This window comes from Tasmannia lanceolata, unplaced genomic scaffold (assembly GCF_043159265.1).
Source record: "Tasmannia lanceolata isolate RefF3 unplaced genomic scaffold, GAP_Taslan_0.1 ptg000013l, whole genome shotgun sequence".
In the NCBI taxonomy this organism is placed as follows: domain Eukaryota; kingdom Viridiplantae; phylum Streptophyta; class Magnoliopsida; order Canellales; family Winteraceae; genus Tasmannia; species Tasmannia lanceolata.
In genome coordinates this window covers 5,624,518-5,642,392 of record NW_027518690.1, presented here as the reverse complement: position 1 = coordinate 5,642,392, position 17,875 = coordinate 5,624,518, and the positions used below count along the sequence as shown (strand labels likewise).

Sequence of the window (17,875 nt, the reverse complement as noted above, 5' to 3'; positions counted from 1 at the left end):
AGGGGTATTTTAGTATATAGTCAAAGTGTTTCAGATTCCCTATAAACGCCCAAAAGAGCCACCTTCTTTCATTTTTCATGGGCAGAGGGAGTTCTCTAACTCTTCGGCACCTCTATAGAAATTCCTTTTTGCCCTAATTCACTTTCTCCGTCTTCTCTCTCTCTCTTTCCCTCTCCAAAATTTCAGCTTCTCTTTTATCTTCTAACACCCCTCTCTCTATCTCTCTCTAAACACTTTAATTTACCCACAACCTCAATAATTTTTTCTTGATTTTTTTTGTCTATCAAGTTTCCTTCTCTAACCCATCAAATAAAAAGTTTCCTTCTCTAGGTATCTCTAATGGATTTAGCTAACAAAATCCAATGCATCAATCTTCGATCGAGTTTTTTCACTGGTTCCACTCTTTTACACACTCCAAAAACAAGTATTCGACCTCGTTCCCGTCCAATTTCAGCTTATCTAACACAACCCAGTACAATTCACCACAATTTAGTTACCAATACTATTTCATTAAACCCTAGAAAGAAAAACCCACCTAGGGTTTTGGCTGTTGCAGTAGAAACTACCGTTGAAGAGACAACAGATATAGAATCCCTCTTCTCAGATACCTCTGAAGACATTCAGAAGAAACCCAATAGGAAACAATCGAAAAATAGCGGTGCTTCGAGCGTTTCATCAGGAATTAGGTTAGAGAACATTAGTAAGAGCTTTAAAGGGGTAACTGTTCTAAAGGATGTGAGTTGGGAAGTGAAGAAAGGGGAAAAAGTAGGACTGGTTGGGGTTAATGGAGCAGGAAAGACGACCCAATTGAGAATTATCGCGGGTATGGAGGAACCCGATTCGGGGAATGTGATTAAGGCAAAACCCAATATAAAAATCGCGTTTTTGAGCCAAGAATTCGAGGTTTGTACTAGTAGGACAGTGAGGGAGGAGTTTTTGAGTGCTTTCAAAGAGGAGATGGAGGTCGCGGGGAGGCTAGAGAAGGTGCAAAAAGCGTTGGAGAGTTCGGTGGATGATTTGGGATTGATGGGGAGGCTTTTGGATGAATTGGATTTGTTACAAAGACGAGCGCAGGCTGTTAACTTGGATGTGGTGGATGTTAAGATTAATAAGATGATGCCTGAGATTGGTTTCACTATGGAGGATTCAGATAGGTTGGTAGCGTCATTTAGTAGTGGGTGGCAGATGAGGATGTCTCTTGGAAAGATTCTACTTCAGGTATATTTTTTTGTAATCTTAATTTGATGGAGTTTTCGGATGTTTAATTTGTGTTTGTTATTGTTTAATGCTTGGAAGATTTGGTTATGTAAAGGTAGCCCATTGTGGTTGGTTTTCCTCTTTTACCTTTTGCATCACAGGGCTATTTACTTATAGAGATAGGTGTAATGTGATAATTACAAAAGATCTTATCTGGGTATGCCAAGACCATCTCTTTAACATGTTACAATCCCTGCATGACTTTGTTTGAGTAGTGGCACTTAGAATGCGCTAATTTACTGAAAATTCTACATGACTTTATTTGAGTTGTGGCACTTAGAATGCTTGCTAATTTACTGAACTGATGTCTCTTTGTCGTTATTATTGTAAATTCTAACCATGGTTTTAAATTTCGACCGAAATCCGAAATCGACTGACACAGAAACCACCCAAAACCGAAATGGTCATTTAATTTCGGTTTTTCGGAAATTTGACCCAAAAAATCTGTTTTTTTTTATAATTAATTTAATATTTCACCGAAATTTAAACCGAAATTTAATATTGAATAAAATATTGGTTTCGAATTTCGACCGAAATTTCGAAATTTCAAGGTCCGAAACCGAAATTTTAAACCTTGATTCTAACTATTCTTTGATGTCGTTCTTTATCTTTTTGGGGAACAAAATATGTACTAAATTTATCCTTACTTTCATATTATAACTCTTTGCACAACTCAGTTTTATTCCCCACCAAAAGAAAATGTTCAAGAAAAGTATCTACCTCATGCATTGAGAACAAATTGAAATTGATGTTGTTGCCCTATTGCCTGAATAATTGTACTTGTTTCGCTGTGGGAGCATTATTTTTCTTCCAAGTGCTATTTCAGGCTGATTTGAATTCAGTAAGTCCAGTGGAGTATTATCTGCCAATATCAGTCTATTTCCGGTTTACTCAAGAATGAAAGATTGTCGAGTAATTTTTTTTTTGGCAATTGAGGGAATTATTAGATATAATACATGTTTGGAGCTAGACATACTTCTTTTATCATTAGCCCTGTTTTTCATGATTTTATGTGTTGCTCCATATTAATATTGATGATCCCAATTTCCCATGCACTTTTTGCTAATCAGCTCTTTAGATATGCCAATCAAATGATAAATACTTATAATCTTTTATTTTATAGGGTAAGACTGTTTCTGTTGGTCTCCATGATTCGTTTTTAACCTTTTTTTTTCCTAAGATTTTCCCTTAAACCAAACACTATTAAGAGCGATTATAAGCTATCGTTTATCATCCGTGTAGGATACAAAAAGAAACTAAAGATATTTTATATCTTTGTCTTTGAATGAGATCTCAATTTCAGCTACGATTTCATTAGATATCTTACAACTAGAATCCCTCTTTTTTACGATTGATTCCCTAATGCCTTTCTGGATATTCGTCAATGTCCCGGCTATCCACGGAGGTAATGGCCTGTAAAGGAGCCTTGAATTCTGATACTGAAAATGTCAATATCTCTACCTACCTTACAACCTTTTTTGGCATCCAATGAAAGTTATCGGTATTTAGAGTTAATTGTTGACTGTATTTGGTCACCTGCAGGAACCTGATTTGCTACTACTCGATGAACCCACGAATCACCTTGATCTTGATACGATTGAGTGGCTTGAAAGTTATCTTAACAAGCAAGATGTGCCTATGGTCATCATATCTCACGACCGAGCTTTCCTTGATCAGCTGTGTACAAAAATAGTGGAAACAGATATGGGAGTTTCTAAGACTTTTGTAGGAAATTATTCTGAGTATATATTAGCAAAAGAAGCATGGATAGAAGCTCAATATGCAGCTTGGGAGAAGCAGCAGAAGCAAATTGAGCATTCAAAAGACATGATAAACAGGCTGAGTGCTGGTGCTAATTCTGGCCGTGCTTCCACTGCAGAAAAGGTATTTTTATTTGTGTTTTTCCTTTTTGATCATGTTGTAGAAATAAATTAAAAAAATAGATAATAAAAAATTAAAACACCTTTCAAAAAATATTAAAACACTAGATAATAAACTGGTTGAGCATTCTGCTGAAATAATTTAGGAACTAGATACATCGCAAGGTCTGCATTTCGCCTAAAGTATCCTTAGTTCTTGTGAAACAACCAATTACTCAAAATGCTTAAGCCGTTGGAGATTGCGTTATTTAATCTTTTATAATTTAACACTCCCCCTCACTTGTAACCCCTCCTTTTTTGGGTTGGCCTACACATGGCACATGTGACCCCTCTTTTTGGGTTGGCCATTGCATGTGGGTTTTTAATATCAAGGAGTTTTGAACCTAGGACCTATGCTCTGATACCATGTGAAACAACCCATTACTCCAAAAGCTTAAGCCGTTGGAGATGGCATTATTTAATCTTTTATACTTTAACAGTTCTGTCGCATAAACTGAGATCTAGAGGCATTCCTTTTTTGTGCTATTGTTATAATCACTTGAAAGTTATGGCTTGAACTAGTTAAATATGAATATTTCTTTGCAGTGGCAAGTTGTTGCTTCATTGTTCTGTTTGCCTCAACTCCTAGTAAAGGGCAACTTCTATATGTTCTGTTCATTTTCCGACATAGAGAACTAATTTTATTCTTGATGGAAGTCTGATGAATGGTTAAATGAGATTGATATGCCCTTTTTCAGTGGATGCACTTTGATGACAGAGCTCTCGACTTTTTTTATAGAGTGGTATCAGCTTCTATTGGGGCCTCTAAAATACTGAAGATACTTCTATTCTGGTATTTTAAAAATATCTTATTTTTTATGCAGTGATGGAATAACCTTAATTATTGAAATTACAAATCAATTTTACTTGAGATGGCTAAACGTACCCATTGTTTCTATATAGTAAAAAGAATGAATATTTCCGGAAATTAAATGGACTCTATCTTCATTTTTCTTCCATAAGCAACTGCTTAGCACTGAGCAACTGAATTTTTTTCTCAAGTGCTTCTTATCTATATAATAAGAGAAAATGTTATAAGCACAACCATGTTTTGATGTTTGCGCTCACCTATGTTTAGTATTTAATAAGCTGTCAAAAGGTTATTACAGTTCCCAAAACGCTCTTACATGCCTCTTAAAAAGAAAAGACAAGCTAGAACCACGCAGATAACAAAACGTGGTTGTACTGATATCATTTCCCTATAATAAATTTAAGCCATTTTGATACTCTAGTTCAGAAAGTACCTCTAATATTTTCAGCTTGTCAGATTTTTGCCAACATAGTGATGGTGGTTATATTCCTGAGTGTTACATTGCAAGTGTCTCATATATTTAAACCATTGTTTAAATTGTTTCTGGAATGCCTTTGTAATAACAGAAGTTGGAAAAACTTCAAGAAGAAGACCAAATCGAGAAGCCATTTCAACGGAAGCAAATAAAGTTCAGATTCCCTGAGCGCGGAAGAAGTGGACGATCAGTAGTTATGGTTAAAAATCTTGAATTTGGATATGGCGATAAAGTGAGTAAATTTGTATCTTGAGCTTATAGTAAGATTTTGTTTTCCATTAATTATTATCCAGGCTCTAATCATCTTATGCATCTCTGTGTCAGGTGTTGTTTGAAAAGGCAAATCTTAATATTGAGAGAGGGGAGAAAATCGCCATTATTGGTCCAAATGGATGTGGAAAGAGTACTTTGCTTAAATTGATTATGGGTTTTGAGAAGCCAGGAGGAGGTGAAATTTTGATTGGAGAGCATAACGTTCTGCCAAATTATTTTGAGCAAAACCAGGTATTCTAATACTAGTTGGAATGGACTTCTCTTGCTTGGTCTAGTAATAGTTCGGTAGTTTAAATTCTTCATTCATAGATGTTGGTCTTTTCGGTCTGTATGTGTGACATGTCTGATGTCATGTTGTAAATGTGACCTTTAGCATATATATATTTTTGAACAGTAAAATGATTTCATTAAAAAGAGACCGAGATGGTCAAAGAAAGAGAAACAACAAAAAAATAGGATACAATGTGAAATGAAAAAAACACAAACAAAGAATCAAGGGGGTAGAAAATTGTAAAGTTTTAATTCTTCCTTCTCTACCCCTTCTCTTGTGAGTCGATCAGTCATCCCATTTGCAGAACGGTGCACATGCTGAAAGACAATACTTGGATTCCCCCACCCAACCTTGAATTTCATCAAAATACCTAGCAAATCTCCGAGGATAAGGGTGAAGAATTTTAAGCCAATGGATCACATTCAAGGAATCTCCTTCAATAATCACTTTGTCGAGGCAATTTTTATCAAGCAATTTGAAACCTCGGTGCACCGCTTGAACCTCAGCTTCATTGGAATCTGAACACCAATAGGACCAGCAAACACCGAGAACGGTGACCTTTAGCATATTACGTTCTGGTATCATGGTAATGCTATGCATAAATTGCATAGGGATGTAGCTATCTAGACTCCAGACAATAAAAAGACTTTCTGCCAAAGATTCATCATTTTGTCTCTGTGGACAGGACAATCTCAACATTGAAAGTTTCTGAGAATTTGCTCTCCAATGTTCTTATTTTCTGAGAAAATTTCTTTGTTAGCAAAAAAAAGAAAAAAGAAAACCATGTATTGAGTAATTGTTTGTAGTTTTTGTTGGTTGTTTACTTACGCGGTCAATCTACTCGACTGTCAGGCAGAAGCACTTGATTTGGAGAAAACTGTTCTTCAGACAGTAGAAGAAGTTGCAGTGGACTGGAGGATTGACGACATAAAAGGACTCCTTGGTCGTTGCAATTTCAAAGCAGACATGCTCGACAGAAAGGTCTCACTTCTGAGCGGTGGTGAGAAGGTAAATGAAATAGCATGGTAGTTTTGTATTTTTCATTCGCATGCACAAGAATTACCTTTTTTTTAATATCACTTATGTTCTTGCACTGAAAGATGTTTCTTATCAGTATCATACCAGTTCTTTACATCAACTTCTATCTATGTCCATCACATCAGGAAACTAGCAGCCTTCAACTTCTTTCTATGTCCATCACATCATGAAACTAGCAGCCTACATGATGGGACCATTAAAAAAAAAAAGGCAGCCTACATGATGGGACCATTCGAAAAAAGGCTCTCGATTTTGGCAAACCAATGATTTACACAGTCAAATTTTCATTTACTCGGGCAAGTTAGGGGAGTTTTGATCCGTGCTTGAAAACACGGATATGATGCGAAATGTGGGAAAGAAAAATCCTTGTCGACTCGGCACGGATGCGGCCAAGAACACATTTGACGCGTTCATAACTCGGGAGAGTCAAAGGAGTGTTGGGCAAAACGCGGAATGCGGATGCGGTGCAACGCAGAACACGGCCAAGGTAAAAGGGAGTCGACTCTGGCGAGTTTTGAGTCGAGTCAATGAGTTTTTAAACAATGGTTTTGATTTACTTGATAGGGCAAAACCGCAAAACTCAGAATTGGACGAGAACTTAGTCAAGGTAACTGGGAGTCAATTTTTCATTTTCTCAGGGAGTTTTTCTACAGTGGTATTCAAGCACCGGCAGCGGTCTAGGGGATGCCTACTTGTTCGCGAGTGTGTGTAGGTGTTTGGTCTTCTAAGTAGCTCAGGAGTCCTTGGGAGTTGGTTTGAAATTCAGTTGACTGCCTACTGATCTGGTTTGTGAAGACCTAAGCATGTAAATAAAAGTTCATCTGACTTTATGTTCTGTAACATTAACTTGTGCATCAATAACATTAACTTGTGCATCAATAGAACATAAAAGTCCCTTCTCTATTCCGTGATTTAGTTTGTAAAACTCTGTATTTTCTTCCCCATGTTTGCAGCCATAATGGTGTTCATTTCAATCTCTGCTTTTGTGTCAGAAAAGAAATGTATTATTGATTGATTTTCTTCTTCTTAGATACCATAAATTGTCTCATCTTGGTTTAAGTTACCAACTTACCATCATCACTAACTTTACTTATATTCCCGTTTATATACAGGCACGGCTTGCTTTTTGCAAGTTCATGGTAAAACCATCAACTTTGCTAGTGTTGGATGAACCTACAAACCATCTGGATATACCATCGAAAGAGATGCTTGAGGTATAGTTGCTCCACGTCTGTCTCAATTATGACCCAATTTCTATCTCCGTTTATTCTTATTTTTTTATTTGTATGTATGTCCTATTTCAACTATCAAAACCTTTATGTAGTTGAGAATCTCATATCCGTGGATGTTGGTATTCAAACAGGAGGCAATAATGGAGTACACGGGCACTGTCATCACTGTTTCTCATGATAGATACTTTATAAGGCAAATAGTTAATAGAGTGGTGGAGGTGAAGGACAGAAATTTCCAGGATTATGCAGGCGATTACAATGTAAGTTTGCTCTTTTTTTTGGAGAGAGAAATATACTTTGCATGCATGGTTTTTGGCATGTTGTCATCTTGTTGGCCCTGTCGTGGATTGGCTGTTCAAAAATCACACCAATCAGTGGCTTTCTAAGGGAAGGTGAAAAAAGAAGTGGTCACTGTTTGATGTTCAGAGTGATAAAATTGAAGGTTTTCTATTAATCTTGGATTTCTTGGATGATTTACAATGAACCTAATGAGTGTTTAAATAGAATACTCAAAAGATAAACATGGAAAGGATTTAAGATGAGGAAAGAAATTTACCACCAAATCAAATCAAATCTAATATCCTAATTTATTTAGCTTGCCTCATCTAACCTACTTTCCTAGTCTACCACCAAGATGATCCTACGGTGAGGTCTCTCATACTCTTAACACAGAGGGTAAACTGCCCATTGATTGAACTGTTATGTTAATCTGAATCGGACCAACTTTGACTGTGGCCAATCGACTATGGGCCCATCAGGTGGATGATACAGAATTAAGACTCTCTGTAAGAGTTAGATCCTTAATCAACATTACACCCAGGCTCATTTCTCCTCTTTGAATAGAGGATTTAGCAATTTCCCTTGGATTTATCCATCTAAGCAGGAGACAATATACCTTGATATTATTGATCATTCTTTCATTCAAAGATTTGTCCCATCTCAATTGAAAAATTTAACAACGTACAATAGAAATGGGAGCCAAAAATCCATTTCGGTAGATATGATATCATTTTTGCGCATGAGTTCTTGTAAATCTTTTGCAGCCAATGTTAATGGATTTTTACTCTTAGTTGTGATCAAATGCTGATTTGCCTCAGACCCTCTATGATCCCTATATCTGAATGTAAGCTGCATTTATAATTTGTTTGTTTGTAATAAGAATGGATGTTCAACGGATTTCTCTTAATTAAATATGTGCCTAGTTGATAATTCATTGTTTAAATCTATTGACAACCTCTATGTATATGTATTTCAATTCATTTGCAGTATTATCTAGAGAAAAACCTTGATGCTAGAGAAAGAGAGCTCGAGCGTGAGGCAGAGCTCGAGGAGAAGGCCCCGAAAGTGAAGGCCAAATCTAAGATGTCAAAGGTACACTTTCTCAACTTAATCTAACGAACATTTGAGGCAGCGTAGGTGTGCAACTTGGGTTGGGTTGAGCTTTTGCTAAAAAAATGAGTAGGAATCAACCTGACCCAATCCGATTTTAAGGTAAAAGTTCAACCCGAATTCCCAAAAATCAACCCAGTTGCATCCCCAGCAGCGGCCGAATTTCTTGGGTTCCTCCTTTTCACATCAAGAAAATTCTGTAGGCGGAGAAAGAAGCCCGAAAGAAGCAGAAAATGATGGCATTTCAACAGGCAAAAGCAAAATCGAAAGGTTTGAAGAACTCGAAACGCTGGAACTGAACCATCATCCTCTTGACTCCATGACGGAATTGAATCCATGTAATTGTCTGTAATGTAGAAGATAAAGAAACCATGGCATCAGGTAGGTGCTCTTTCCATGTATATATTGCATACATACATGTTTCAAATCAAATGATCTAATCAATGATCTAGTTGAAATGAATTTGGAAGTCTACTGTAAATTGAATCAATGTAGCCAACACAAATCATGTTTAGACAGTAAAGAAAATGGTTATAGACCCTTCGTTCCCAACCATATAAAGCCTATCTGGATATGATGTCATCACGATACAGACTTTTCCTTTGGTGTGTAATTCCCATTGGCACTTGGGATTCCAAAGTCGTGTTGTTATCAAATGTTGAATCATATATATAGGACTGACTCAGTTATGTGGGGGAGAAGGACCGAATTCTCGCACTCTCGACGTCCTAGGGTGTGTTTGGTTGCATAAAACCCGGGATAGTTTAGGGGTTTTACTTTGCATTTGGGTGCAATGCAAAATCTCCTGTTTGGCTGCCAATGTAGAATCGAAATTCCCGGAGACTACAATACAAGTTTCATAGGTAATTATTGCATGTCTGGTGATATGGCATCCATGTCCCCTACTTATTCTTTCAAGCCAAATTTCTCAAAAAGTTGGAATTTTGCTGGGAGAATGATGCTTTTTCTCTCTCCTTTTCTCTCCTCTTTCTATATGTAATGGCACCCTTCCCACTAAGATGTTGGCAACCAAACAATACTATATATGGGTCTGTTTGGTTGCACAATTGCTGGGGCTTACTGGGTGTTTTGACCTGTTCTGAGGTGCCATGTCATGTATTAGTAGTGTTTGGTTACTTGTTTTGATTCAAACCATTGGAAACTACTTGCTTTGTCTCTCACTTGTCTGCTCAAGTGGTGTGATTTTGTACCCCACCAAACTACTTGAAAAGAAATGTAGTTTTTTGCTAGTAGAGTCTTGGGATTTAGCACTCTACTCTCTTTTTCACTCCTCTTTTTATATTGGTAACGACACCCCTACTGCTCCTTGTTTTGGTAAAGACATTGCATCAGGAAACTACTTCAATTGCCGCGCTACTTACCATCACTCTATGAGGAGACTACCTGCTGTTACACTTGTTGAGTACTTCAATTATAATTAACTACTACCAGCATCTCCCCAACGCTTGAATGAAACATCGGAAACTAAGTTCCTCAAAGATGGGGCGTTTTCATTTAATCAAGGAAAATGATATCAGCACAACCATGTTTTGTTATTTGGACAAATCCATCATGTCTTTTAGTTTTTAAAGAGCTGTCAAAAGGTTTTTACAGTTGCCAAAAGGCGCTTACAAGCCATTTAAAAAAGAGAAGACAAGCTAGGGCCGTGCAATTATTAAAACATGGCTACGCAAATACAGAAATTACAGCAAGACTACTATGAATTTTGTTACAAAATTTGCTGTTAGTATATACTTCCAAACAATTTCCAATGGATGTATTCCTTTTTTGTTTAATCTCAAATCAGCATCAGCTTAAGGAAGATTATGTGCTGATGCATAAGGCAAGAGGAAGGGTGCCAATATCAATTTCTTAGAGCATTTTCAGGGATTTTTTTTGGGATTTTGGGCATATATTTGTTACAGCTTTCAAAAGTTCCCTTGTAAATGAAGAAGGGTCTATGTATAAACCTAAATTATACAAAATTAAGGGTACCTTTATACCCTTGATTTGCTACAATTGTGGGTAAAATGATAGTTCTCTTGATCAATCATGACCATTGATCACATATTGATATGTGGCTGTGTTTGAACACAGAATTTGAAGTTGGCTTGCATCATAGCACTTGGGTATTTTGAATTTTCCAAAACCATGCAATTTTGAGGGCACACAAGTTCAGTTTAGATGGACCCAAAAGTGGGAAAATCAAAGTAAAAGGACACATTTTCCATTTCCTCATCTTAATGTCATACTCGGTCCCTAGCATAATTACAAATGTCATACTCTTTTAAGTATAGCTATAAACTTGGGGGTTGGGTTTGTTTGTGTGTCACAATCCAAACTCACAAATATGAGGGAAGAAACTCATCTTTTTATTTTCTCCTTGTTGGTTTCCCTATAATGAATGAGATCTCTGGTCACCACTTGCCCCCACCCACATGCGTTTCTAGGCCATTTTTGCTGGGTGATAGTGATACAGGGCACTTGAGAATCCTTATTTAGTCCTTTCAATTGGGATCCATTGGGGCACCCGTTTGGTTAGATTTTTGCAAGGGCACCCCTCTGTTTAGCACTCTTCTAATAAAATTACCCTAATAATTTAACACACACAAGGTTACATACAGAAGTAGTTATACCAAAACTTAATCGGTATCTGGTCTACGGGGAATGCTAAACTAAACGGCGCATTTGAAAAATACCCAGCCGCAGAGGCGCCCCATTGGATCTGCGTTACCCTACCACATTTATCATTCCTTTCATTTTCCATCTTCCCGTGCAATTATGGAGTTTTCATATGGTGTAAGCCCTTATAGTCCAGTATTTTTCAAAAAGTAATGTACGGTTTACACCGTATGATAATCCAAGCTGTCCATTTGAGGGGCCACATGGTAAATACATTGTGCCCCAAAAATTATTTTCATTGGATGATCCTAACCCACCGAGGCTCCGATCTATAGAGGTTTTCATAATATACATTTCCACTTAGATCTTAGGTCTAGGATCATCCTATTGAAATGATCTTTTGGGCACAACCTATTTACCATGTGACCTATAAAATAGACGGTTTGAATCACTCTATGACGTTAGCCGTACAGTACATTTTGAAAAATACTTGACTATATGAGCTTACACAATATAAAATCTCGCAATTATGAATATTGTTGGCTAGCGCGGATCCATTGGGCTCCTTCCGGCTGGGTTTTTATAAGGCTGCCCTTTAGTTTAGCATTCCACCTAGTGTATAGACAATATCATTCCTAAAAAGAAATGAAAAATATAACCCTTTAATGGCGTATTATTCGGGAAGTGATAAATCCGCCCCTTTTGATTACTTGGTACACCCAGAGCAGTGTACGTGGCAATCAGCCCCACTGCAGTCATTGATACACGTGAAGTACATCAGCCCCGCTGCAGTCATCGATACACTGCTGGTGCTGGGTGTCCCAAGTAATCAAAAGGGGCGGATATATCACTTCCCTATTTACTCTCTTTATTAATTTGCAGAACATTCAGAAGAGGAGAAGGAGAAAATAAAAGGGTGTTTCTTAAGTTTTTATTTTTCTTGGTTAATAAGGCTAATAAAAAGGGAAGTCATGTCCTCTGTCCCTTGTTTTGTTAATGCCACTCATTTGTTATCCAACTCTTTTTTAATAGGTTATTACAGGATGTTCCCATGCCAAACCTTTTTTTTTTTGGAAAAATTATGGGCAAGCTGGGGTTAGGCAGGACCCCTACCAGAATTTAAAATGAATAAAGGTAACAATCTTGTATATGAAGCTCCACTAGTCCTTTAGAACAATATATCCTAAAAAGGAGTAGGAATGGTATTAGTGCTGCTACGGCTAACCGAGAGCTGAACCAACCAATTCCCTACATGCCACATGGAACCCGCGGGGCAACAAGTGAACGGTTTGGATCATCCTTTGAAGAGGGCCCCACCGTACTTTTCGAAAAATACTGGTACACCCTCTACATTCTACAATCTCAAAACGTAACAGTAGCCAGCCTAAACCTGCTTGGCTCAATCGAAGGGTTACAGTTCACCTTAGCTGCTTTCCCAAATTACTCCCACTCGGAAGAAAATTGTCAAAGGGTACCCGGAATAAAAAGGGTACCCTTTTGTCATTTTTCACCCATATAAGAAAGACAGCTGCTAGGATACCAAAACATGACGAAACGCCATTTTACCCTTAATGACCTTGAAAATAACAGCTGTTTACTTCTAGAAAAGGTCGGGAGGACACCGTCAATTGTAACTAATATATTTAAGGGCATTATATTCATGTTGAAAAGCCGATATTACACTTGGGAATTTCTTTTTTTTAGATGGGTGAGGTGGGGTTTGGCGGGTACCCCTACCGGTTTATTATACAAAGAGAAAGATGATACATTTATGGGTACAATAGGCGTCCCTAACTCGGAACATATGAGAGAGGGAGGTTTAGAACTTGGGACAATTGAACACTAGAGAAATTATATGGTGATGATGGCTGCCTTTTATATGTAAAGGGTGGAGAGAAAAAATATCAAGCACCTTTGATTTTTGATCCAACAAAAAGTAAAAAAAAAGAACTCGTGTTGGATTAAAAAATTAAGTATGAGAGTTTTTTCTTTCTCCGTCCTCGTTGGTGGACGGTCGGCCACCATATAAAAACTCCGAACACTAAACCTAAGAGATCGCACTGCTCAATATTGATGAGTTACATAAACCACAAGCTTGATAGGAGTTACTGACATCAACTGAGCCAAATAGACTCCAAAATCTCCCTAGTTGGATCATATTAATGAGTGGTTCAACTTGGCCGGTTTGGATCTGGTTGAGGCCAACCCTAAACCGAACCCAACCCCGATAGCATTACCTCGATACTAACTTGATCCAACCCGTAATCTCGAGTTAAGAGGGTCAATCCATAAACCAACCCTTAAATCTCTCAACCCTAATCCTGATTCTTCGAATCGAGTAGGGTTGGGTTCAGGTTACCAACCTAATCCTTCTCAAATTGACTTAGTAAGGGTAGTTTTGTCAATTATGGTTAAAACTGTGGTTAATCTGCATGATCATCTCTAGTTAAATATAGGGAATTGGATTCAATGTCTTAACTCCCTTGTTTTAATAATGGCAGTACACTCCTTAGTTGTTTGTTCTTTAAAAGATTTTTGGGGCAATTTTGCAAAAAGACATTTTGGGGCTCAATTTCTCAAAAGAACATGGCTTTTTTTATCAAAATTACCAACACAATTCTTTATTCTTTTAGAGTTCACATTATTTATAGGGAAATTTTATCGGCACAACCATATTTTGATATTTGCAAAAATCCAGCGGTCTTTTCTTCCTTAGTTGGCTAATGAGAGCTTTTTGGGAAATGTAATAACCTTTTAATGGTCTTAAAATACAAAAGACAAGATGGGTTAGTAAAAATATCAAAATATGGTTGTGCTGATATCGTTTCCCTATTTAATAATCTAAACCATTCATTTGTTGAGTCCGATGCAGATAGGCTGCGCTCTAAAAAAAAAATCCTCTCCATAGAAGGATGATCATCCTAACTCTTCAATATTTGAAAGGTTAGGATCATCTCATAGAGAAGTTTTTTAAGGCAAAGGCCATCTACACCGGGCCCAACAAATAAATGGTTTAGATCACTCCATAATGTCCGCTCTCTATCTCTCTATAATTTTTTGCTACACGCGCCGTCAAATGTGTAAGAACTCAAATTAATGAGATTTTATATGGAGTAAGCCCTTATAATCTTGTATTTTTAAAAAAGATCTGTACGGACTACATCATAGGATGATCCAAACCGTCCATGTGATGGAACACAACGAAAATAGGTTGTGCCCTAAAAAATATTTCCATAGGATGATCCTAGCCCTCCGATATACAGAGGTTCCCATAATATGCAGTTCCTCATAGATGTGAGGGTTGAGATAACCCTATAGAAATAAGTTTTTAGGTACAACCTATTTATGTTGTGGGCCATCACATGGACGGTTTGGATCATCCTATAGTGGGGTCCGTACAATACTTTTTGAAAAATCCGGGACCATAAGTTTATAGAAGTCTTAAAGACTCTTAACATCTGCCATATGTATGGGGGCACTTGAACGGTTCCCGGGATAAGGTAGAGGTTGTTTCGTTATTAAATAAAATAATAAGGGGTATTTGTGGCAGTTGATATAGATATATATGGGGCCTCTTTCCCTCCAATTGTAGAAATTTCTTTCAAGAATTCAAAGATCAGAATCCATGGAAAATCACAAGGAGGTGAAAAACCAATCAAAATCTCGTTTTTTTGTATTCCTCTTCTTTTTTTTCTTTTTTTATGGGTATTATTCTTCTTCTTTTTTCTGCTTTGCATGCATATTTTCCTTTGTGAAGAACTGTATTATAATGGTTTTAGAAAGATTTTAACTTGTTATTGTTCTGATTTTCCTTGAATTTTTTCAGGTCTTTTTTTTTTCTCTAGTGAGATTTGTAGAACAATTATTTGTAGTACTAATTTTCTTTTAACCGAGATTTTCTGCTAATTTTGATTTTCTGTGTTTTTATTTATTTGTTTGTTTGGTTTTTTTGGGTAAGATTGGGTTGTGTACTTGTGTTGTTGGTTTTGTTTTTTTCATTCTTTTCTGAATTTAGTCTTTGAATTCCTCTGTTTTAATCCAAAAAAATGATGAAACTATGCTTTTAATAGTCAGAATTTGTTAAAGATAGATTATTTGGACTGAAAGCTCTGTAGAGATCATTACTTCTTCTTATTGAAAGATAAGAAATTCTTACTCTGAATTTTGCAAATTTATATTTTATTCCCTTCATTTGAATTACCCAAAAAGCAAAAGAATTTTTTTTGGGGAGTCTGCTATCTGGGTATAACAGGGTTTGAGTTATTAAATAATAACAAAAAAAAACCGAGATAAGAAATCCTTACTGTGAATTTTGAACATTTATTTTTTTTCCTTCATTTGAATTAGCCAAAACGAACAAGAAAAAGTTTTGGGAGTCTGCAATCTGGGTATGAATGGGTTTGAGTTCTTAAATGTTACTATGAATTTCCAATATTTTTTGCAAATTTCAGTCCATTTACTGTGAATTTTCAATATTTATATTTTTTCCCTTCATTTGAATTACCCAAAAAGCAAAAGAAAACCTTTTTGGAGTCTTTCTTTCTGTGAATTTTACACATTTATATTGTTTTCCTTCATCTGAATTAACCAAAACGAAAAAGAAAAAACTTTTGGGACCCTGTTATATGTGTAAAAATGGGGTTGAGTTCTTAAATCTGTCTGAATTTCCAATATTTTCATCCATTCAAAGTAGAAGTAACAAAAAAAAATGAGGAGTTTTGAAATTCTAGTACCTGTGTATGATTAGTTTCATATAATATTTTCAGAAGAACACATGGATGTCTGTTCCTCAATTCGGGGATTGGGATCAGAAACATGACATGCCAGATTACTCAATGGATTTTTCAAAGATAAGGGAGATGAGAAAGCAGAACAAGAAGGATTTCTCAAGGGCAAGCCTTGGAACTGAAGAAGAGCTCATCCACCATCACCAACATCAACAGAAAGACAATCTTCATCAAACTCTCAGCAACCATTCACCCACTGTAACTTTATATTACTCTTCCTGCTTTACTCCTCTCTTTTTTTTTCTCACAATTCTTAGATGGGTAATTTAGTAAAAATATAACCCATGCTGAGTCCACTCCCATCTCCACTACACTCCCTTGGTTTGGTATTAACACCAGTGTTTAATAACGCCGATGCGGGTCAAAATGCGGTCAAGAAACATCCTTGTCGACTCGGTGCGGACGAGGCCAAGAAGGTGGTTGATGCGGCTGAGTGCTTGGTTGACGCGGTCATAACTCAGGAGAGTCAAAGGAGTTTTTATTGACTATACAGGGCAAAATGCGGAACACGGCCAAGGGAAAAGGGAGTCGACTACGGAGGAATCCACGATGACGTGGGGAGTTTTAAAACTATGATCAATACCCTTCTGCTTATTTTAAACATCTCGTATGATCTAACAAGATATACTAATCAGGACTAGAAGTCTAGAACTCTAGTTTCAGTTGTCCAAGTTAGAAAAACTTTTTTCATATTCAACTGATAATGATGTTTCATGTTCAACTGAATACGAAAAAGTTTTTTCATATTCATTTTTTTTCATTTTCAGTTGCTCTTACTTGATATCTAACATCGTTCTATAATATATTATCTAATAAGATAGTGATGTTTTCTAATTACCCGTATTTAATAAAAATTTCTGAAAAATTGTTTTTCATGCTCAACTTTTTTCATTTTCAGTTGCCCTTACTTATATGACTTGATATCTAACATCATTCTATAATATATTTTCTAATACGATAATGATGTTTTCTAATCATGCATATTTAATAAGAAGTTTCTTTGGATTTGAATCTAACTGGTATAATATATTATCTAATATGATAATGATGTTTTCTAATCATGCATATTTAATAAGAAATTTCTTTGGATTTGAATCTAACTGGTATAATATATTTGCACGATTTCCACGACAATTAATCTTATCTAAAACCCAGAATTTCGATTATGTTATTAGATTGTTCTTGTTGGTTTAACATTTTTTTTTTTTTTTGATGTATGGTTGCAGATGAGGAAGAAGTTACTGAGTTACTTAAATTGCTTTGTAAAAGCATGACTTTCCACTAGCATTGTTCTTGTATGATCTTGATATTTTTTTCCTAGCAATGGTAGATAACTCTTCCTTTTATTTTTGAATAAAATTACATTCTTATTTACCATTTCATTGTTTAATTTTACCCTCATGTCATAAAGCTTCCTAACAACCTTCATGCCCACTGACCCAAGTTCTCATTAATGACCCTTTTAATAGGTAGGATCCATCCTTATTGGGACAACTCACAAGCATGTCTTCTATAGTTTCCATCTTTACATGAATCATGTGGTATTTTCTTGTTGATGAGAGCAAAAGTAGAAAAATAAGGAGAGGATGAAGAGTAATATTTTCCATTAAAAAATAGGGTACCCCTGCCATGCTTTGATGATTGCACTAACTCATCTTGCCTTTGATAATTTAAGCAGCTGTCGAAGGTTCCCATTAATAAAATGAAAAGACAAGTTGAGTTTGTGCAATTGTTTTTTTGGTTGAGGGATAGGTAAGTTAGGATGCAACCTTGTAGAAAGTAGAACAACGCCTTTACCAAC

At 36.4% G+C, this 17,875-nt stretch overlaps 1 protein-coding gene and 1 long non-coding RNA gene across 2 annotated transcripts; both read left to right on the top strand.

The window, feature by feature from the left end:
* The first annotated feature begins 63 nt into the window (after positions 1-63).
* On the top strand, positions 64-9,226 carry LOC143889609 (ABC transporter F family member 5-like). The gene is made up of 9 exons (XM_077393878.1): positions 64-1,218; positions 2,800-3,141; positions 4,554-4,694; positions 4,787-4,966; positions 5,859-6,014; positions 7,157-7,258; positions 7,408-7,536; positions 8,543-8,647; positions 8,869-9,226. Exons 1-9 carry the CDS (start codon positions 340-342, stop codon positions 8,962-8,964), a joined length of 2,130 nt encoding a protein of 709 aa, XP_077249993.1. The 5' UTR covers positions 64-339; the 3' UTR covers positions 8,965-9,226.
* Positions 9,227-14,771: 5,545 nt separating this feature from the next.
* On the top strand, positions 14,772-17,456 carry LOC143890716 (uncharacterized). The gene is made up of 3 exons (XR_013255230.1): positions 14,772-14,930; positions 16,054-16,272; positions 17,301-17,456. It is a non-coding gene; the product is annotated as an uncharacterized LOC143890716 (long non-coding RNA).
* Positions 17,457-17,875: the final 419 nt, after the last annotated feature.